At 43.0% G+C, this 24286-nt stretch overlaps 1 protein-coding gene across 1 annotated transcript in view; it reads left to right on the forward strand.

Annotated features, from left to right (window-relative positions):
• LOC113406855 (conserved oligomeric Golgi complex subunit 6) overlaps nt 1-20272 on the forward strand; it is a 98681-nt gene extending 78409 nt beyond the window's left edge. Inside the window, exons 15-19 of the mRNA XM_026653644.1 lie at nt 411-578; nt 4925-5032; nt 5969-6022; nt 9443-9522; nt 20043-20272. Coding sequence (XP_026509429.1) covers nt 411-578; nt 4925-5032; nt 5969-6022; nt 9443-9522; nt 20043-20190 — 558 coding nt within the window. The 3' untranslated portion in view covers nt 20191-20272. The remainder of the gene's footprint in view (nt 1-410; nt 579-4924; nt 5033-5968; nt 6023-9442; nt 9523-20042) is intronic.
• The last annotated feature ends 4014 nt before the right edge of the window (nt 20273-24286 follow it).

Genomic DNA, 24286 nt, shown 5'->3' on the forward strand with positions numbered 1-24286 from the left:
ATATATATATATATATATATATATATATATATATATATACTATGCACATATGCTTGGTCCTGCCCCAGTGTGGGCGGATGGACTAGATGACCTCTTGAGGCCCCTCCCACCCATACATTTTTATGATTCTGTGAACTGATTCTGTGAACCACCAATCTTCTCTTCTGAGTTGCTCCAGCTCCTGCTAGGGTAAAATCTGTTCCTTTCAGGTTCTTATACCACACCACTAGTCTGGTAGCTGATCACCAGCTGGTCAAGAGCTATTTTCACTAGCTCTCAATAGGGGACCTCTCATTTTTTAAAATTTTGTTTTGGGAAATAAATAGATGATAAAGGCAAAATGGTCGCTACCCCGCAAGTCTAAAGTCTCATGAAACATTTTTTTCCTCTTGTTCATATTTCCCTTTTAGGTTCTGTCTTGTGTGCTAGATCCATTATTACAGCTATGTACTGTGTCTGCTAGTAATTTAGGCACCGCTGACATGGCAACCTTCATGGTAAATTCACTTTATATGATGAAGACTACCCTGGCTCTCTTTGAATTCACTGACAAACGTCTGGAAATGTTACAATTTCAGGTAAGTGTCAACAATAAGTAGAAAGGTTATCGCATATTGTTTTATAGCTGTGAATAGCAGACATAACCAACATTTTCAAACATGGGTGCCTAAAGTTAGGCTTCTAAATCCATATGTAGGCACCTAAATGAGGCATTATTTTCATAGATGCTGAGGAGCCCCACTTCCACGGAGATCAGTGACAGCTGAAAGTACATAGTATCTTTGAAAATTACACCTCTTTTATTTAGGCACCTAAATATTGATTTTAGGAGCCACATTTCAGGCACCCAAGTTTGAAAATTTTGACCTATGTTTTTTTTATCTGAAAGTAAACCAATATAAGTGAAAGTATTTTTTATTCCAGTCACTCATTTTTTAAGACAAACGAGCTGATATAGTTAAAACAAATGGAAGTGTAAACATCAATATGCAACATCCCCAATGATCTACTCCTGGGGGAATTCTGCACCACTGCATGCATGCATAATGCGCCACGCATAGTTTTAATTTTTTTGCAGAAAATAGCTTTGCCGGAAAGTTGCTGCAGTTCTGCCTTTTGCCCACTTCCAGTCAGCTAGGGAAGAGAGAGAGTCTGCAGTGCTTTCTTCACAGCACCTGTCAAGCCAAGACAGGAGATATGGGGAGACAGACAGCGTGGGGCTGCTGGGGGGGTCACAGACAGAGACTCATAAGGGCTAGTGGGGCAGGACAGACTGGGGCAGAGGCTGAATGGGAGTGGAGGCTCAGGGCCACAGGGGGAAGGGAGGAGTGCAGGGCCACATGGGAGAAGGGTGTGGCTGAGTGGGGGCACAGAGACACATGGAGATGGGTGGAGGAGGCTGGCTGAGGGGGTGCAGGGACACATGGGAGAAGGGAGGCGACTGAGTGGGGGCACAAAGACACATGGGACAGGGAGGGGATGAAGGGAGGGGTGTCTGAGTGGGGGTGGAGAGATGTGGACAGGGGTGCAAGAACATGTGGTGCAGGGACACATGGGGACAGGGGCATATGTGGCTGACTGAATGGGAGAGGCTAGGGATCAGCCAGGGTCTGCATGAAGGAAGCTCCCTAGCAATCCCTCCCTGCCCCCCCCCCCAAAATACCCGTTCCTTACTTCTCCCACCCATACCCAATAACCCTCCAAGTTCACACCCAGGCTCCTTCCCAGCAATTTACTTCCCTCTCTCCCACTCTTCAGTTGCCTCTGACTCCCCCAAGCCTTTCCACTGCTTCTGAGGGGTGCGGGTAATACGGTTCTGTATTGTAGTTTAAATGAATTATTATTAAGGCCTGGTCTACACTGTGTGTGGGGGGGGAGGATTGATATAATTTACGCAATTTCAGCTACGTGAATAACATAGCTGAAGTCGACGTACTTAGAAATACTTACCGCGGTGTCTTCGCTGTGGTAAGTCAACAGCTGACGCTCCTCCGTTGACTCCGCCTGCACCTCTTGCTCCTGTTGAGTACCGGAGTCGACGGGAGAGCCCTTGGCAGTCGATTTATTGCGTCTAGACTAAATGCGATAAATCGACCCCCGACGGATCGATCACTGCCCGTCAATCCAGCGGGTAATGTAGACAGGCCCTAAGAGTTCTGTATTAATATGCCTACTAAAGAATCTATTTGTCAAAAAAAAAAAAAAAATCCTGAATCTTTTTTGTCGTCTGTATTGTTAGACATATTTGCTGACAGGTATTTTGAAATAAATTACCAAAATAATTGAAACTGGTGTGATTATATTGTGATATTTTGACAAATAAAATATGCAGAATTTTAAAATATTGTGCACAGAATTTTTAATTTTTTGATGCAGAATTTTAAACTTTTTGGCATACAATTCCCCCAGGAGTAATGATCGAAGTATGATCATCAATCAGTGACTTTTTTTTATTTCCTTACTCTGAAGCATCAGGGATGACCATGGCTGGAGATTGGACATTGGACAGGGAGAGCCAGGGCTCTGAGCTGGCACCAGGCATTCGCTCTTTCAGGTGCTTGGCTGGCTGATTCTTGCTCTCATGCTCAGGATTTAACTGGTCGCCATATGTAGGGTCAGGAAGCAGTTTTTCCCCAGGTCAGATTGGCAGAGACTTGAGGTGTTTTCATCATCTTCTGCAGCATATGGATGTGGATCATTTGCCAGGACTATGTGGGTATAGCTCACTTAATCATTTCCCTGCGGGGGAAATTGGGCACTGGTGCACCTCAGTCCCTCCTATTCTCTGTCTGTGGTATATAATAGTCTAGTCTTCTGTGGGCTGTAATATTTTGATCTAATTTTGATTTTTTAGTTTAGTGAGCAGGTGCTGGTGGCCTGTGATATACAGGCAGTCAGACTAGACAATCTGGTGACCCTTTCTGGCCTTAACTATGATTATGAATAATCAAATTCTGTTTCCCTGAACATGGGGATATATCCATGGGAGGATTAGATGTTAAGTTTTTTCCCTAGTGCTTGTTTTTACTTAACATGCCAAAACAATGTTTTACATATTGTAATATTTTGAAGTTAATAAGTAATGTTAACACTATCCACAGTTCACTTAGACATTAAAATATATGCTTTTTGGATTGTTAATTTTGGGGCACGTTTGGCACAATGCATCTTCAGATGTATAGATTACTTATGCTCGCAACTTTGCACTGCATCCCATGTCCTTCTTTAAAATGTTTCCCAACAGGAAGCACAATTTCAAGGGGTCTCTCTGGACATGTTTTTAATTAGTGACTCTCCTGTAATATTTCAGAGCGTTGTGGAGGTTATCTCTTACCCCTCTTTAGTATCACCACTATGTCATTAGCAATAGAAACTCTGGCACTTGAAGCTGGCCATTTAACTAATTAAAAAAATTCAGATTGTCTAAAACCAAACTACTAATGTGGTGTTTTTAAGATACTTCTGGAATCCATTTATTCTGCGATTCAAAATCTAGAGACTAGGTGGGAAACATTTGCTACTAACCCGGATTCACTTTCTGTAAACATTTCACAGTTAGATCTAAATTGGAAGGGATGTCTTGAGGTCATGCAAAAGAAGGTTACTGATTTTGAGATAGATTAGTGTAGAACAGAAACATTTATTGGGGGTATTCATCAAGAATAATTTACTGACTAGGAAAATCGAGACCTTTGAAAATTATTGAAATCACCATATTCAAATACTAGCCTTTCCTTAGAGATCAGGAGGAAAAGATGTATTTTATTATATTCTAGTTTCCATAAATTCATTAGAAAACGATGTTTCTTCTCTTGAGAGATCAAAGTTTTGTAGGATACCTAATAAAGGTTCTGTATCTGCTATATCTATTAAATTAAATTGGACTCTTTGTGCTGTAATAGAAGTTTTTCTTTCTTGTGTAGACCAGGAGAGAGAAAAAGCAAATGGAGGATTATGTATTAAAAAAAGTATATTTCTTCACATCTTTGTAAGGCCACTCAAACCTGAAGAAGAAAATTGCTGCTCCTTTGGGTTGAATTGACTAGATTTGGGTTCTTTGTTTTTATCTCTAGCAAAGTTGCAGTTGTACAAAAATTGTTAAATGATTTTATGAATATACGGCATTTTTGATGTCTCAAAGGTAATAAGGAAGCTTTTTCTGAAGATGATAAAAGCAGAGCTGACAGTTATACAGCTCTTCATTGCCTAATTTTTGAATAGGTGCTTGTAGCTAACTTTCTCTTTCTTTAAAATAAATTCAATTATGCCTTTTGAATCCTATACTGATTGCCTAACATGGTTTAGGTTTCAGTTTTATTCTCTTCATGAAATCTTAATGATTTCATTTTATTTTTTGTTTGATCTTGTCTTGCACTCTTCAGCATTTTCAACAAGAATTTGATTCTTTCTTTCATGTAGTTGCAATGCATTATATCATTCTAATTTTGATATTTTACTATAACTTTTTGAAGTTTTAATTTTAAAGCATTAGTATTTGTCTTTTATGGCTATGGATTTTTCAGATTTGAGCATTTAGGCCACAGTGTTACAATGTGGGCAGACCCATGTGTCCAAGTCAAGCCCCGCTGAAGTTAGTGGGGTTTCATCTGTGCACAGGGTCTGCCTGCATGGAGCTCACTGCAGGATTGGGACCTCAGCTTTTGTCAAAACATCTTGCTTCACTGAGTTCCCTGGTAATGCAAAATAATCAAGATCCAAATTGGCTTTGCAAATTAAATCTTTTTTAAAAGGTATAAACCACATTGTCACTTTTTATTCTTGGTTTTCTGTAGTGCATGTGATTTGAATTCTTAGGTGCTCTTTCTCCTTTTATTCTGGATGATTACTAAACTGTCACTTTGTAATTTAAGAACAACTTTTATTTAATGTTTCTTTTAACTATTTCTTCCCCTCCAAATTTCAGATTGAAGCACACTTGGATACGTTAATAAATGAACAAGCCTCCTGTGTGTTAACTAGAGCTGGTCTAAGTTGCATATACAAATCTGTGCAGCAGCACAAACCAGAGCAGGTAAGAATTTACTTTTTCAGCAGCCAATGGAGTACTTTGTTTTGCCTGAAACTGTTGAAAGTGTGATGCTATCTGTTTTCTGTTGTGGCTATCCTAACTTCAAGACAGTCAGAACTAGTGTGACAAAAATAAGTTTTTACTATCTCTTGAAAACCTGCAATCTTAGCTCCTGTCCACTCATCTTTTTATGTAGCTTATTTGTTATACTACAGGTATTATTAAATTCCTTTTTCTCTTCAGCTAGATTTTTGTCCTTTGACTTTTAACTTCAGTGAACTCAAAATTCTCCGAATAGGTTCCCATGATTAAAGGTGATAAATTAAGCATGTGTTTGGAGAGAGGGTAGTGTATTGTTCTGTAGAGGAGGATACCTAGATTTAGGGTTCTTGTTTCCTAAACCAGTAGAGAGATTGATAGTGTGTATGTGTGTGAATGCCCCAACATAATGGGGAAATAATGTTAAACAAGCATTTTTAAACGTGGCAATCCCCATTAAGATGCTAAATTTGATTTTTTGGTCAACAGAGGCCAATTCCTATTCTAGGCCTATTTTCAAACTCTGTTCTAGATTATACTGATTCCATGAAACAATTTATAATACAGCAAAATGGTGGAGACTGTAATGATGTTGTCTGTGGTAATGAAAAGGGAGGAGGAAGTGGTTGGGAGGACAGATGAGGAGCTCAGTTTTAGTTACTTTTAATTTAAAGAAGTGATAGGAAATGATAAATGGCCTATTTTAGTGAATGTATTACTTACTGCTTTCCTGTACCTACAGGTGTAGTTGTTGACAGTCATAACAGGTAGTCAGACATGGTCCCTGCCCCAAAGAGTTTACAATCTAGTGTTGGATTACAATAAAATCTTAATCTAGGATTATTTTCACATTTTATCCACTTGTTTAAAAGGCTGCTTTATTTGATTACCTATTTTTAGGGGCCCCTGGCAAACTTGCCTAGCTTGGATTCAGAGTCACTGAAGGCTGCAATGGTGAGCTTTTTGCAATTTCATGTTGAGCTGTGTTGTTGCTATGACTTTTAAAGGAATAGTGTCCAAGTTATAAGACAAAAATATTTATCTAAATATCTGTGTTTTGTTTTTGGAGCTTAATATCTGTATTGCTTCTATAAACATTTTTCAATCCATTCAACAGACTTTAAGAGGTAAAAAACATTCTAAAAACCATGCATAATATACTGAATTAAAGTTGTAGGTATATACTGTGACAGAAGGAACTTCTAATAGAATTAAGCCGAATTGTGCATTTGGTTTTCGTCCTGTGATCCTTTAACTATGTTTTCATCTAGCTGTAGGTATTAACAAATCAATTATACTGTTTAGAAAAGAAAAATGAACATTTATCTTATTCAGAAATTATTCAAGAATAAAATGGGGTATTTTGATACATATGGTAATGTATGTTATTACAAAACTAATTCAAAGCCTTGAAGAATTCAAAATATTTTTCAACTGTTTCCCATAGCAATCATGTCACAAAGAAATTTTGTAATGTTGTGTTGGGTCATAACTAGGACTGTCAATTAATCGCAGTTAACTCACACAATTAACTCAAAAAAATTAATCGCGATTAATCACACTTTTAATCAGACTGTTAAACAATAGAATACCAATTGAAATGTATTAAATATTTTTGGATGTTTTTCTACATTTTCAAATAAATAGATTTCAATTACAACACAGAATACAAAGTATACAGTGCTCACTTTATATTATTATTTTTGATTACAAATATTTGCAATGTAAAAATGATAAACAAAAAAATAGTATTTTTCAGTTCACCTCATACAAGTACTGTAGTGCAATCTCTTTATCGTGAAAGTGCAACTTACAAATGTAGATTTTTTGTTACATAACTGCACTCAAAAACAAAAGAACGTAAAACTTTAGAGCCTCCAAGTCCACTCAGTCCTACTTCTCGTTCAGCCAATCACTTAGAAAAACAAGTTTGTTTACATTTACAGAAGGTAATGCTGCCCACTTCTTATTTACTATGTCACCAGAAAGTGAGAACAGGCTTTCACATGGCATGTTTGTAGCCAGCATGGCAAGGTATTTATGTGCCACATATGCTAAACATTTGTATGCCCCTTCATGCTTCGGACATCATTCCAGAGGACATGCTTCCATGCTGATGGCCCTCGTTTAAAAAAAAAAAAAAAAAAAAGTTAATTAGATTTGTGACTGAACTGCTTAGGAGAGAATTTCATGTCTCCTGCTCTGTTTTACCCGCATTCTGCCATAATATTTCATGTTATAGCAGTCTTGGATGATCACCCAGCACATGTTGTTCATTTTAAGAATGCTTTCACTGCAGATTTGACAAAACACAAAGAAGGTACCAATGTGAGATTTCTAAAGATGGCCACAGCACTCGACCCAAGATTTAAGAATCTGAAGTGCCTTCCAAAATCTGAGAGGGAAGAGGTGTGGAGCATGCTTTCAGAAGAGTTAAAAGAGCAACAGTCTGATGCGGTAACTTCAGAACCCGAACCACCAAAAAAGAAAATGCTTGTGGCATCTGACTCAGATGATGAAAATGAACATGCATTGGTCCGCACCGCTTTTGATCATTATCGAACAGAACCTGTCATCGGCATGGACGCATGTCTTCTGGAATGCCGGTTGAAGTCTGAAGGGACATATGAATCTTTAGTGCATCTGGCACATAAATGTCTTGTAATGCCAGTTACAACAGTGCCATGTGAACACCTGTTTTTACTTTCAGGTGACACTGTAAACAAGAAGCGGGCAGCATTATCTCCTGCAAATGTAAACAAACTTGTTTGAGCGATTGGCTGAACAAGAAGTAGGACTGAAGTTTTACATTGTTTTATTTTTGAGTGCAGTTATTTTTTTGTACATAATTCTACATTTTTAAGTTCAACTTTCATGATAAAGATTGCACTACAGTACTTGTATTAGGTGAACTGAAAAATACAATTTCTTTTGTTTTTTACAGTGCAAATATTTGTAATAAAAATAATATAAAGTGAGCACTGTACACTTTATATTCTGTGTTGTAATTAAAATCAGTATATTTGAAAATGTAGAAAATATCCAAAAATATTTAAATAAATGGTGTTCTATTATTGTTTAACAGTGTGATTAATCGTGATTAATTTTTTTTAATCACTTGACAGCCCTAGTCATAACTTGTTGAACTACAGTAATCTTGCATCACATAATAGAAACCATCACAGTCTTTTGAAACACTCATATTGAAATTTAAAAATCCATTAAATTGTGTTTTGGAATATTTTCATTGTTTCTAATAGTGGGCCTTTGATCTACTGAAGTCGTACAAATACAAAATTGATAGTCTTACTACCAGTTCACAAATAAGTTTCTAAGTCTTGAGAAACAAAATTTTGCTTACAATAATGTTACACTGTGAAACATTTTGAATTGCTGAGAGCAAATATTAATTCTAATGAGTTGTAATCACTGAGATTTCTTTTGCCTCAGTGCTTTGAAATACAGGAATTATAGTTATAAATGATAGGGAAAAGTAAACCTTTCATTTTATGCAAGTAGTTCAGTGAAGCTCAATAGTTAGGTACTGAGCGTATGTTGCAGTTGATTTTTGTTTTTGGGAGGTGTTAAGTTTCATTACACTGTAGATTTAAAAACAAATTATCAGTTAATGCTTTTCATCTTAAACAACATGCAAAAGTTAAATGACACAGATGCAATCTCACAGTTCAACAGCTAGCTATAAATTAACTGTCAATCTTCTCAGTAAACCTTTAAAGTACAGTTCACTGAAAAGGTGATTATCTATGCAAATGGCATTTTAGAGTTCCACAGCTACTTGGATTCAGTGATTTCCATATGAAACTTGCTGAGTTCATAAATGAAAAAAGAATTTTTTTTCATGAGTTCTAGCCTTAAAAAACTCAAACGGGGTTGTGTAGGACATGCTGTATATTTTGATTCATGCATTATCACTATTAATAAAGATTCTGCAGACTAAAATCTGCTCTCAGTTATGTCTGCGTAGCCCTTTTTTTCTCAAATTGTGCTTTTAATTAACACCAGTGCAACTCAGTTGTGTTCAGTAGGATTGCAAAAGTGTTTCTGCAAATGCACCATAGTTGTTAATGTTGTTGGCTAATTAGCGAGAAAAAAAATCAGTTAATTCTCCCATAGCTATGTTGTATCTGTAGGGCTAATACAACTAACACTGTGTGTGTGTGTTTGTTTGTGTGTGTGTGTGTGTGTGTATATAGGAGCTAATTGGCTAAGTAAGAAGGTGCCATTTTAATATAGTCACTTTTCAGAGGAGGACTGCATTTTAGAGGAAATTTGCATGTAGTGGTCTGTAGTATGTTCTTGGTGCTTTGGTGTGGTGTATGTTGCCAAGCTCTTACTTTTTATTACTTCTTCTAGGTTCAGTTTGATCGTTACCTGTCTGCTCCTGATAATCTGTTAATGCCACAACTCAATTTCCTTCTAAGTGCTACTGTGAAGTAAGTGTTTTGACTGAATTTCTTTGTTCTGTACTTTTGCACATTAAAAAGGTACAGATTGAGTGGAATATAGCAGAGTATGTTAGAAGTGGAATTATTCAATTGTAAATGCTATTCAGATATGCTTTTAGGTTCTACTTTATTTTGTTTTGGTTGCACTTTCTTGAGCAAGTAGTTAGTAAGGGGTAATTTTATAACTTTCTAAAGTAGCTACTCTGGAGTCCATGAACACACTGACATGACAAATACAGATTGGAAATAAAGCATAAATTTTTTAACAGTGAGAGTAGTTAACCATTGGAACAATTTGTCAAGGGTTGTGATGGATTCTCCATCACTGACCATTTTAAAATCAGGATTGGATGATTTTCTAAAAGATATGCTCTAGGAATTATTTTGGGGAAGTTCTATGGCCTATGTTATAGTGGAGGGCAGACTGGATTATCACAATGATCCCTTCTGGCCTTGGCGAGCCTATGAATCACACTAATCTATTTAGAACCGTGTTTCTCAAACTGGGGTCGCCGCTTGTGTAGGGAAAGCCCCTGGCGGACCGGGCCGCTTTGTTTACCTGCCCCGTCCGCAGGTCCGGCCGATCGCGGCTCCCACTGGCCACGGTTCGCCGCTGCAAGCCAAAGGCTGCTGGAAGCGGTGGCCAGTAAGTCCCTCGGCCCGCGCCGCTTCCAGCAGCTCCCATTGGCCTGGAGCGGCGAACCGCGGCCAGTGGGAGCCGCGATCGGCCGGACCTGCAGACGGGGAAGGTAAACAAAACCCCAGCCCGCCAGGGGCTTTCCCTACAAAAGCGGCGACCCCAGTTTGAGAAACATTGATTTAGAACATATTCCCTGTATCATTATCAGTTTCTCATCTCTGTTGGAAATTGTTTTAGTTATTTTATAAGCCTTCCAAAGATATATGAAATACGTAATTCCCCATAGAAGATTTTTTTATTCCAATTTCTATATCTACTTTATAGAATCCTACAGCTTTGTTGCACTGTACTGTAGAATATTGATATTCTTGTCTCATTTAATGTGGTGCTGCAATTATTTTTTGCAGAATTTTGTGACTTCTACTTTGAAGTATTAAAGTGAGGATTTTATTATGTATCTCTCCTCTTGTTTTCATGAATATATTTTAAAATATGACAAATATGGGCATACTCAACCTTAAGGCTAGAATATGCCAAGAATTTCTTTCCAATTAAATGTGAAGCTCATGAAGACATTGTATAACACTTACATTCAAAAAATTAGATTTGCTACAGTGATCAAAAGGTCTCTTGCCACTATTTTTGGTACTTTGTGAAAATACACTGATTATATAGTATCATGTGAAAAACTGTTAATATGAGATTAAATTTATTATTTTAATACTACAGAAGTCAGCAGTATCAGCAACATTAACTGTCCATTTGTATGTATTCATTACACAGGACACTTTCTTGTCACTAAAATGGTTATATGTATGACTGAAAAATTATTTTTGCCACCATAAAGTTTAAGAATCATTAGCATTTCCCTCCCCTGCTTTCTTGCTGCTAGCAATGTTGGTGAATCCTGCTGATTAGTGCTCGCTCTTCCTTGTTTGGTATCACAGGAGTTCTGCCTGCCTGATGTTTTTTTTAAGAGACTTGGCATGTGGCAATGCAAGCTGCTGCAAGCTGAGGTGCCTCCATTTTACAGAGTGCCCACCTCTAAGGGTGGTAAAGTATTTCAGTCTCTATGCCCATCAGCTCAATGGCCTTTTTATTAGAGGCTAAGTAACAAAAATAATAGGATGTTTTAGTACAGACTAATTGTGTGTGCAGTTCCTAATCAGTCAGCAGCAGTTTTCACTACTCACCACCTGCTTGGCCTGTATTTGGAGAGGGCCAAAAAGGAGGCCAGCGGAGGTCACGCAGACTTATAAATATAGGTGCCCTCTCCTGGGATCCCAGTTGGGAGTTGGAATCTCCTGGAGAAACAAGGAGACTTAGGGGAAGTGCAGCGAGATGTTCTATCCACAGACATTCATAGTCTCTCTAGTCTCAGCTAGATTGCTCCTGCCATAGCTGTCACCCTCAGTTCTTGGAGAAAATTGTGCATGTTTGGTAGAGTGCCTTACATACCCTCTGTGCAACAGAGGAATTTCATGATGGGAGCTGTGACAGAGGAACAGCTGTGTCAGAGGAACAGCACCACAGCAATGGCAGACAGGGTCAGGAGACAACCTCAGTGATCTCAGATTTCATATAGGCTGCCAAGCAGACATCACTAGACGTACATGTGGCACTCTTCAGAGAAAAGAAAGGATTGTGGAGCACAGCTAGCATAGCTGGACAGACCTGATGATGTCAGGACATCAGGAAGACTGTACAGAGAATAGCTAATGTGAAAACTGGGTACAAAATACCCCTATTTTTTTAAATTTATTGTTAATACAACAAATTATAGGGTAGTATACCAGACTCCAGATGTGTCCGTGCAAACACTAAGTTGACGGCAAACTGGGGTATAAATCTGCCCCACACCAGTGTGCTGAACACTTTTTCTTCTTCGAGTGATTGTTCACGTCCATTACACATTAGGTGTGCGCACGTCGCGTGCACGGACGTCGGAAACTTTTTCCCTCAGCGGCTCCCGTCGGGCCGGCAGGGCCCCCCCCCTCCCGCCAGAGCGGCGCCCCGCTCTAGCGTATATATATCCCTGCGGGCCCGACCCTCCCTCAGTTCCTTCTTACCGTCCGTGACGGCGTTGGAACAACTCTGTCTCTCGCTTGAGAGTGTCCCTTAGCGTTAATAGTTAGTGTTCTTCTTAGCAGTATCAGTTCTTTAGTACTTAGTGTTAATCTTAGTAGTTAACAGTTTAGTAGTAGTTAAGCTCCTTTGTGTTAGGTGTTTGGTCGATCCCAACACCGGCCCTGGGCGGCGGGGCATGCCGCATGCCCAAGGCTTCAAGGCTTGTGCCACGTGCCGCAAGCCTATGCCGATAAGCGATCCCCACGACTCGTGCCTCCGTTGCCTGGGGGAAGCGCACCAAAAAGAGCGCTGCAAGATCTGTAAGGCCTTCAAGCCCAGAACTAAGAAAGAGAAGGACTTTCGCCTTAAGCAGCTGCTCATGGAGGCTGCATTACAGCCCTCCACTTCGAATCAGGCCGCGGCACCGTCAACTTCGGTGCGGAGTGCCCCGGCATCGGTTCATGATCTGGCACCGGCGGGACACCATAAGCCAACGGCACCGGCACAGCAAGACCGCCCCCGGCACCAGTCACCTTCGCCGGCAAAATCGAAGGGCCAACCCAAGGCCCAAGGACGCTCCCCGCATAAGAGGGCAGCGCCCACGAAGACCTCGACTGCGCCTAAGGGAGTGGCGACCCCAGAACAGATCCCGGTGCCAGTGGCTCCGGCGCCGAGAGGCCCGTCGAGCCCCGGGATAGGCGCATCGAGTGAGGAGGAAGGGCTGGAGGAGCTTTTGGAACAGCCCTCCACCCCGGACACGTTTGAGGCAGCAAAGGACCTCATCGAATTGTCCGCTGTGGGCCCCCTCCAAGCCAAAGATAATCCGCCAAGACGGCCGTCCAGAGGCAAGCTGGCAATGGTGCGCCCATCACGGTCACCATCTCGGCACCGCTCACGGCGCCGTTCCCGGTCGAGCTCTGCCTCGGTGGACTCCGGCTACCCTCGGTGCAGAGGGCCGCACAGCCGTCGGGCCCCAACAAGCGCCCAGCACCGACCCAGCAGCCCTACTCGAGTGGGCATCGGGACGTGTCAGCCATGCGATCCCCGAGACCGACCACTCGTAGTTGTTCCCGGTCCCGAGGTCATCGGTACCGTTCCAGGTCCAGGTCGGCAAGACGTTACTCCCGGTCCCGGTCACGGAGGTACTACTCTCCGACCCCGGACCGGCACCGTCCCACGGCACCACCGTGGCCATCCACGTCACCGTCTGTGGTTTCGGAGGCAGACTCGGGCCAGTCCAGCAGATTTGCCCACAGGGCACCAGCCAGTAGGGAGCACGAAGCCGCTTGGCACCCACAGTGGGGCCAGCCAGGACAATGGCCATTCTGGACCCCTTGGGCCTATCACCAACAAGGCCCCCCGTCCAGGACCTCGAGATGTGGCCCCTCGAGACACCGGTCCCGCTCCCCGCAAGGGCGCCCCTCCTCGCGTAAGGAGGCCACGGTCTCCAGACCACCGGAGCAAGAAAGAGCCGACTCGGCACCGAGCCCGGCACCGTCTCAGGCCCACACTATAGGACAGATCCCAGGGGAGCGCCCACTAGGTGAGGAGTTGCTGGAAGAGGAGGACGCGCAGAAGGCCCTAACCTCTTCTTCCTCACCAGATGAGGCTGTGGCAGGCACGACAGTGTCCGGCCCTCCCCCGATTGACCATCGGGCACACCAGGATCTGCTCCGCCGAGTAGCCCTCAATCTGGGGTTGCAGGCGGAGGAAACTGTAGAGCAGGAGGACCCCATGGTTGACATCCTAAGCCCGGAAGGCCCCTCCAGGATTGCACTCCCGCTCATAAAGACAGTACAGTCAAATTATAAGACAGTGTGGCAAACACCGGCCTCCAGCACACCAACTGCGAAAGGCGTAGAGAGGAAGTACTTCGCCCCCTCCAAGGGGTTCGACTTCCTTTTTTCTCACCCAGCACCCTGTTCGCTGGTTGTCTCTGCGGTCAACGAAAGAGAGCGGCATGGCCAGCAAGCCCTGACCCCCAAGGCCAAGGAGGCAAAGCGCTTGGACTTATTTGGGAGGAAGGTCTACTCGTCCGGGGGCCTCCAGTTGAGGATCGCTAACCAACAAGCGATTCTGAAAAGACACAATTTCAATTCTTGGGCATCAGTCTCCAAGTTTAAGGACTCCCTGCCCCAGCGTTCACAACCAGAGTTCGCTGCCCTGGTGGACGAGGGGAAGGCAGTAGCCAAAACCTCTTTGCAGGCCTCCCTTGACTCCGTGGTCGCAGCGGCCAGGACAATCGCGTCAGGAGTGGTGATGAGGCGCTCGGCATGGCTACAGGCTTCCGGCCTTCCCCTAGAGGTACAAAACACCTTGCAAGACCTCCCGTTCCATGGGTCAGGCTTGTTCTCAGACCAGACGGATGCCCGATTGCATAGCCTCAAAGACTCTCGAGCAACCCTCAAGTCGTTGGGAATGCACACCCCAGTGACACAGAGGAAACCCTTTAAGCCCCAACCACCGCAGAGGCAATACCACCCTCGTCCTAGACAGGAACCGTACCGCAGAAGGGGCAGGGATAACAGGCGTAGACGTAACAACACGCCTAACCAGGGTCAAAACCACAGTCAAGGCAAGCCACAGCCGGGAAATAAGCAAGGGTTTGGAAGGTGCGTTCGAGGACAGCGTACCGACCCTTACACCAGATCCTTCTATATGTTTCAGGGACCACCTGTCCCATTTTTACCATGCTTGGTCCCGTATAACATCGGACCGCTGGGTCCTTCGCACGGTGGAGGCGGAATACACCCTTCAGTTCTCCTCGCCCCCTCCCTTCCACCCCCCATCCCCGTCCCTCTTCAGGGACCCCTCTCACGAGCAACTCCTTATGCAGGAGGTGCGGGCCCTCCTCAAAGTAGGAGAAGTGGAAGAGGTTCCTCCGGACCTAAGAGGGAAAGGGTTTTACTCCAGATATTTCCTCATTCCCAAAGCAAAAGGGGGCCTCCATCCCATTTTGGACCTACGCAAACTAAACAAAATTTTGGTCAAGGCACGTTTTCGTATGGTCTCCCTTGGCGCTATTATCCCATCCCTGGATCTGGGGGATTGGTACGCTGCCCTCGATATGAAAGATGCGTACTTTCATATCGCCATCCACCCGGCCCACCGGCAATTCCTGCGCTTCACCATCAACCAACACCATTTCCAATTTACGGTCTTGCCCTTTGGCCTAGCAATGGCCCCACGAGTGTTCACGAAATGCATATCCGTGGTGGCAGCCTTTCTTCGAAAAAGAAAGATGCGGGTATACCCGTACTTGGACGACTGGCTCCTCGCGGGCAGGTCAAAGGCCGAAGTCCGCTCCCACGTGGCACTGGCATTACAGGTTTTCCGCAAGTTCGGTCTACTGGTCAACGTACTCAAGTCCTCACTGATCCCCACACAGAGACTGGATTTCATAGGAGCGGTCCTGGACTCTGTGGCGGCACGGGCAAGTCTTCCAGTGGCTCAGTTCCTGGCCATTCAAAGGGTCGTAAGCTCCATCCAACAATTCCCCACAACCACGGCCAGATGCTGTATGCAACTCTTGGGACACATGGCGGCTTGCACACATGTAGTCAGACATGCCCGCCTAAGACTCAGACCATTACAGTTGTGGCTGGCCAAAGTGTATCGCCCCAACAGAGACCCCTTAGACCTAGTAGTGACAATCCCAGCTCGGGTGGCGAACTCCCTCCGCTGGTGGCTCGATCAGCAGCAGGTTTGCGAAGGAGTCCCTTTCGCCACCCCACAACCCACTCTGACATTAGTAACAGATGCGTCGGACCTGGGCTGGGGGGCGCACCTTGGGGACCTGCGGACCCAGGGCTTATGGTCCAGGGAGGAAAGGTTGCTTCACATCAATCTGAAGGAGTTAAGGGCAGTTCGCCTCACCTGCCAGACCTTTCACGCTACCATAGAAGGCCACAGCGTGTCAGTTCTGACGGACAACACTACCGCCATGTTCTACATAAACAAGCAGGGCGGGTCCCGATCCTCTCCCCTCTGTCACGAGGCGCTCCTCCTATGGGACTTCTGTATAGCCCATTCAGTCCACCTGCTGGCAGCATATCTTCCAGGGGTCTAAAACGGGTTAGCGGACCACCTCAGCAGATCCTACCGCATGCACGAATGGACTCTTAGAGAGGACGTCCTACATTCAGTCTTCCAGAGGTGGGGGTTTCCCCAGGTGGATCTCTTCGCCACCAAGGACAACAGCCAATGCCCGCAGTTTTGTTCATTCCAGAACCTCAGCCCGGGCTCATTGGCAGATGCCTTCGCGATTCAGTGGCGCGGGAGCCTGAGGTATGCCTTTCCACCATTCCCACTCATCCACAGGGTCCTGCTCAAGACCCACAGGGACAAGGCAACAGTCATCCTCATCGCACCGGCGTGGCCATGCCAGCATTGGTTCACAACCCTGCTGGAACTGTCTGTGACCGCCCCGATTGCCCTCCCCCTCCATTGCGACCTCATCATGCAGGACCGGGGTCACCTACTCCACCCGAACCTACCATCGCTACATCTCACGGCGTGGTATCTCTCTAGCTAAATGATACGGAACACAGGTGCTCCCACCAGGTCCAGCAAATTCTTCTTGGTAGTAGGAAGCCCTCCACAAGAGCGACCTACCTTCCAAATGGAAGAGGTTCTCCCACTGGTGTGAGCCTCATCACATACAGCCTCTACAGGCCTCCGTACCATTAATACTAGACTACTTGCTGCACCTCAAGCATCAGGGGCTCGCCCTCGCCTCAATTAAAGTGCATCTGGCCGCCATATCGGCGGTCCACCCTGGAGAGTTGGGGGTTTCGGTGTTCTCCAACCCCACAGTAGTCCGATTCCTCAAGGGGCTGGAAAGGGTCTTTCCCTACTCGCGCCCGCCAGTCCCTGCATGGAATCTTAACCTGGTCCTAACTAAACTCATGGGGCCGCCCTTTGAACCCCTAGCCTCTTGCTCCCTCATGCACCTTTCGTGGAAGGTAGCATTTCTAGTGGCCATCACATCGGCTAGGAGGGTATCGGAATTGAGAGCCCTCACTTCGGAACCCCCTTATACAGTTTTTTATAAGGATAAGGTGCAACTGAGGCCGCACCCCAAATTCCTTCTGAAGGTGGTCACGCAATTTCATATGGGGCAGGACATTTGTTTACCGGTGTTCTTCCCTAAGCACCATACGGACCCAAGCCACCGCAGCCTGCATACCCTCGATGTCCGTAGAGCCTTGGTATTCTATCTGGAACGGACCAGGCCATTCCGCAAGTCGACGCAACTGTTCATTGCCATTGCGGAGAGAATAAAAGGCCAGCCTATCTCGGCACAACGCTTGTCAGCATGGATTGTGCTTTGCATATGCACATGCTATGAGCTCGCCAACGTACCAGCCCCGGTGATCAGGGCTCACTCGACTAGGGCCCAAGCGTCCTCGGCGGCCTTCTTGGCACAGGTTCTACTCCAGGAAATCTGTAAAGCGGCGACCTGGTCGTCAGTGTATACGTTCACAGCCCACTACGCAATCCATCATCAGACCAGAGAGGACACGGTGGTCGGCAGGGCTGTGCTTCAGTCAATTGCTCCTTGACTCCTACCCTCCTCCAATGGTAAGCTTGTGAGTCACCTAATGTGTAATGGATGTGAACAATCACTCGAAGAAGAAAAAACGGTTACCTACCTTCTGTAACTGTTGTTCTTCGAGATGTGTTGTTCACGTCCATTACACTTCCCACCCTCCTTCCCCTCTGTCGGAGTCACCCGCAAGAAGGAACCGAGGGAGGGTCGGGCCCGCAGGGATATATATACGCTAGAGCGGGGCGCCGCTCTGGCGGGAGGGGGGGGCCCCTGCCGGCCCGACGGGAGCCGCTGAGGGAAAAAGTTTCCGACGTCCGTGCACGCGACACGCGCACATCTAATGTGTAATGGACGTGAACAACACATCTCGAAGAACAACAGTTACAGAAGGTAGGTAACCATTTTTTCTGTCCTGTTGTGAGCTGAGAGCTGATTGTTTGTCTCTATAAAGCAGGACATGTGCTTGTAGCAAGAGATTAGCCATATTATTGATTCATTCTGATAATTGATTTGTAACATTTAAACGCTATAACCAGGAAAAATATTTATAGTGTATCCTGTTGTACTTGTTTCCAAATAAAGAAAATTCCTTTATTTGAAACCTATGTATTAATATTTTAGTTATGGCTATAATAAAGCTCCGTTTTAGTTTGAGTAGGAAAACAGAAACTGAAAATTGAAATAAGATGCTATTTTTAGTAAATGCAGTTGTTTGTATTGATAAAAATTGTATTATGTTATGACATCTGAAATCCAAATGCCATAATTAATGACAAATGCACCACTGACACCAGTTGTTGAAAAGGCTCAGGTGTTGATGCAGTTCGTTACTTAATAGAAATATTTTTGATAAACTGGTTTTCCATCAAATTATTTTAACTGAATATTATCTTATGTATTCAGTTTGCCAGCTCCAGATGAGTAGCTGCATAAAATATTTGCTTAAAGATTTTCACATGTCATCAGTTTAACATTTTTAGGATATGCTGAGAAGAGAGTTGGTATCTATTTACCCAGAAAATGTGAATGTATTCCTGTACTTTCAGGATTTCTGGATTTGCTGTTATGTGTCTGATCCATTTTCATGTATTGTAATAGTCAAGAAATTTAGGAAATCCAAAGGCCTGATTCTTAGCAGTGTATCAAAAGAAAATACAGTTTAATAATAATTTATTTCTGCTAATCCTATTTGCTATAAATTCTGTTGCTTAGTGTTCAAATATTTAAAAGTAGGAAATTTTGTTGAAAAATAGTTGGAGACTTACAAACATACGTCTTGAGATTCTATTAACTTCTCAAATCCCACTAGTCCAGCTGACCTGGTGCCAAATTGAGACATGACATTAGTGGGTATAACTCTGCTGTCTTCTCTGGAGTTACTGCATGTTACACCAAATGTGACTATGACCCATGATCATCCTGATATCGTTGAGAACTCCCGGTGTTTGTGAACCTACATAGCAGAAGTTACAGTTACTGTACAGTTAATCTACATCTAGCTATGTACTGTAGATATGCATAACTATAGACAAGTTGTTATGGTAACTAAAGCAAACTGAATGTACAGGTAGAATGAAAAAAACCCACACCAATTCATTGTTTAAAATGCTCAAATATTTTTTGGAAATCAGAATGTTATGATTTTAGTCTCCAAACTCTCCTACTTCCAGTAACATTCATTTCTAGCCCTGGCAATTAACAAGATGACAGAATCTTAATACTGTTTTTGGTCCAAAGTAAAATATAACAATACACTGGACAGAACTGGGAAACTTTTAATACCTGCTCATATTTGAGCCATGTTGTGAAGTAGGATATCACAAGGGGAGGAACACATTTTGGTGGTAGATTCTTTTTATTTAAAAAAAAATAGTAGCTGAGGAAAAACCTCTTGATAGGATTAACATTCTATTAGCAGTCCCAGCAAATTGCAGGTAAAAAGATCATGTATGCAAATTAAATGCAGTTTATTCCATTTTTTGCAATTTTTCATGTTGCAGAAATAAAGAGGCTTATTCCATGCTTATCAAGATCACATATGTGGTCTTATGTGTATATGGTACACAGACACAAAAAACGTTTTTGTTGTAAACTCTAAGCTGATTATTTTCACTGTTGAAACAAAGGACTTGTGATGCATCCAAAAATCTTGGATAGTGGAAAATCTTCCACATATGTTCTGTTATAGATTTAATATCTTGATCGTAACTTTACTATACATTCTGTTCACATAACTTTTTCGTTTTTTAGAGAGCAGATAATAAAACAGTCCACAGAACTGGTCTGCAGAGCCTACAGTGATATATATGCAGCTGTGATGAATCCAGCCAATGAATATAAGGATCCGGAAACCATACTACACAGATCTCCTCATCAAGTTCAATCACTTCTCTCATAAACTTATTTTCCAAATTATGTTGCAGAACACTTACTATAATGTTACTTAACATCACATTCCCTTAATATTAAAGCCTTCAATATTTGCAGTATGTTTTTATATTTTTGAATTTTGATTATAACCGTACAGTTACCTTGAAGGGCAGTGATGGGGTTTTGTTTAATATGTCTAACAGAAGTCTGGCCATTTCTATACACTTTGTGTTGAGTTCTTGCTATAGACAAGAACAAGAAAATAGAATATAGATTAATAATTATTTTTAACTTATTCTTGGAAAGGAAATGAAGGATCATGACAACTTTTCTGATCAGAAATGAAAAATTATAGTCTGCTACTTACTACACCTAATTCTTCGAATAAGATGTTGAAACACTGTCTTCTGACATCATTAGTGAACTAGCCAATACTCTCTTAATTGCTGTTTCCCCCTGCTTTTTTCCATTCTATTCCTAGGTGCTTTATTCAATAGCCCATTGCAAGTACGCATATTATTGTTGTTTGTATTGTCATAGCATCTAAGAGCGCTAGTCATGGACCAAGATCCCATTGTGCTAGGTGCCGTACAAACACAGAACAAAAGAGTTTCCCTCCTAATAGTACATAATTTGGATATAGCTGATATACTTCTGAATATCTAGAAGTAAATCAGCTTTACATCCTGTATGTCATTTCAAAATATTTGGCACTGTGGCATACTAAGATTCTTTAAAGCCCACTGATTTCATGTCTCTGGAACAAGGTAAAAAAATCAATTTTGTTTGTTATTGGTTCTGGTGCTTTTCTTGATGCCACTGGTGCCCATACCAAAACAATCTAAATTCAGAGAACAAATCATTGCCTTGCAAACGTAAAGGAGAATTTAGAAGGTTAGTAACTTAACTGTGAATTATATTCCATTGTTAACAGGGAAAATAATTCAGACCATTAGGCAGTTAAAAAATGTATAACACATTTCCAATAAGAATAGGAAATACAGTAGATTCCACTTACTAGCACCCCCTCAGTTGCCAGCAAATAGTTGCTATTATCCAGCAGTTGCTAATAAGCAGAAGACAGGTTTGCTAGGCAACAGCCAGGACAAGAAGTGCTGGGATGTGCCTTCCCTGGCTGCAGCCCTGCAAAACTGCCTGTAGGCAAGGCAGCAGCAGGGAGGAGGGCTGCAGCCTGGATGCCAGGGCTTTCTACGTGGTGCTGTGGCGCTGTACCATACCTCTCCCTGCTCTCTCCAGGGGTTGGGGATCAGCACGTCCCAGCACTTCCTTCCCCACATGCAGTCCCCCGGCAGGATGCAGCACAGGCAGAGGTACCATGCAACTGAAGCATTCATGCTGTAGTCCCCTCCCCCTTGCCCTGTTCACAGCCTCCACTGCCAGACCACAGCCCCTTACCTCCTGTGCAGTCCTGTGCACAGGCAGGTTTCCAGGGCTGCAGCCCCAGAAGGAAGTGCTGGAATGGTCTGATCAATGGCCCCGAGCATGTTTCTGGGACTTCAACCTGGGCAGGCACGTTCAGCACTTCCTTCTCTGGCTGCAGCCTTGCAAACCTGCTTGCAGGTGGTGCTTTTCTTCTGAAAAACATTGGCAAGGGCACGCTGCTTATTAACAATCTCCGAATCCCATTAACATTAAAGTCAATAAGACGGGATTGGCTCCTGGCAAAATGATGCTATTAACCAGGAGTTGTTAATATTAATCTACTATATTTCAATTACTCGTGCAGTCTGTGGTGTCATTCACAATGTGGGCTGGATGTAAAATTCTGTAGAAACCCTGTGGATATCCCAACAACTCTTGCATGATTCTGTAAAACCTACCGGGGATATAGTTTTTAGTTGGCCATAATGCATTTTTCTCTTGTTCTGGAAGCTGAAATGATGAGCCATTTGTGTTTGATTAAATGTTTTTTCTTTAAATAATAGAAATCATTAAACAAAACCAAAAAAAAAAGTCATTTTTAATCCTTGCTTGAAAACTGTACTGTTATGGCCCGAGTGTCAGCAATGGCTTTGGATACGACTGGAAAATGAAGAACTGTTTTGTATGGTAGTCACCATTACATTTTGTCTTTGCAAGCAGATCATATCACTGTGGGTATTTCCTGTATTTAGCATGGAGAGTACTTGCAGAACAAATTGAAATGAACTACTTACCTTTGTTAAATAAGTTATTGGTGACCAGTGTAGGATTTTTACAGATGATCTGTGCTTCCAGAAGGAGAGTAAAATAAATAATAGAAATTTTACTGGATTTCCAACTGACCTGTTAAGAGACAGTGAAAACATTATTATAAATTGAGAATATTTGCTTCATTCAAGAAATCCTGCCCAGAAAATCAGAGGTTACCAATAAGGGATCTTTATACTATGGAAGAAGGAGGCACAGGTGGGAAACCTTCCTTTGGGAGACCTCAGTTTCCATGTTTTCTTTTCCTCCAAGATTTTGTGTAGAAGGTGGACAGCGGGTTGTTTCAGGTGCTTCGGTTTAAGCTGGTGCATACTTAGATGGGATGAGCTACCATTCACATAGAATTTTGTATTGTGTATTTTAAATTTATGGGATGTGCATTGTGACGAGTTGGGGACTCTGTACAACGTATGAATTCTGGATGATATGACATTGTATCATGACCATTACTGTGTTATTGTAAGCCTGTATGTGTGGATTCACTATCGCTGACAAGACATACTGCAAGCGCACACTGCAGACTGAGTACAGCGCGGAATACTTAACATTTAGGATGCAGGCAGTTTTTAGCATAACCTTTGTGTGGTCAAAGCACTATCATTAAAGAAAACCAGTCTTCTCTGAGGGATGTTTTTGGAGCAGTGGAAAGTTACCAAACACAGAACAAAGAAAGCAGGGATTTAAATGAGGAAACACACAGGAACAGAGAGGGTGCAATTGAGGGATGCTGAGGGAGAGACTGGGGAGGAAGACTCCATGAGGGAGAAGCCACTCAGCATATACCAGCCTGCGTGAGGCAGGGAAACCCTGCCTGTCTTCCTGAGCCCAGGTGGCCTCCCAAGGGCAGGGTGAACTAGCGAGAGGCATTGTAGCTAGGATGTTTGTTTTCTAACTGATGCATACTCTCTTGTGCTTGATATGATTAAGTACAAGAGAATTGTGTTAGATTCTGGGCAATGCATCTGTGTTATATGCTTCACAATTACACATGCCTCCTGAGAGAATTAAGCTGTAAACCAGAAGGCTCACATTTTTCCATGAGATTCTGGGACAGGGTGTGTTTAAGAAACTGGAGTATCTTGGGGGTCAGCGCTGGTCCTGGGGGCCTAGGACACATGGGCTGAGAGAAACTGTGTAGGGGTAGCAGACAGTCATTGCCCAGGAAATGTGCCAGAAAGGCCAAGGGAGGACAAGATACTGGGCAAAATTGCTGAGACTCAAGGAAGGCTTAAACCATGGAGGGATGAGGCACCCAGAGACTTGGAGTCCCCTCATAGCAGTGGAGTAGATGGCCTGCAGGGGGCACCTGACCGAATCTGTGACCAGCACCTGTAGAGGTTTATATAAATAATATACCTCCATACCAGTTATGTGCTAATCAGCAGCCACATCGACAGCCAGTGTATGTCTGTAAAAGAACCAGTGACAGAGAAGAACAGCAACTCAGAATGTAATCCTAGAAAAATAGTCCAATCCAACTATATGTTAGGAATCAACTGCAGTGGTAATGTCACAGGACAGTGATCATCTTCCTTTTCTAGTATATAGTATACTGGCATAATATAAAAGAACTAGAAAATATAAGTGTCCTAGATCTCTTAGAATAATGACTCTGATCTGTTATAAACATGAATGTTATGGGTGTTTTGGGTCTTTAAATAATTTAAAGGGAGAGTAAAAAGTATGGTATCATTTTGAACTCTTAACATCATGCAAGGAAAGAAATCCAGCAAGCCTGGAAAAAGCTTCATATGGAGAACCCAGCCCCAATTCATAAAACATATTTGAATTGAGACGCTCCCAAGGAAAACAATTCTTCAGTACTTCTCATTCATCTGTTACCTGGTGAGACATCTTAAATTGTTTGATCTTTACATTATCATGATATGTATGGAAACAGTTTTGTTGAAGTT

This window comes from Terrapene carolina, unplaced genomic scaffold (genome assembly GCF_002925995.2).
Source record: "Terrapene carolina triunguis isolate 2854851 unplaced genomic scaffold, T_m_triunguis-2.0 Scaffold142, whole genome shotgun sequence".
In the NCBI taxonomy this organism is placed as follows: Eukaryota; Metazoa; Chordata; order Testudines; family Emydidae; genus Terrapene; species Terrapene triunguis.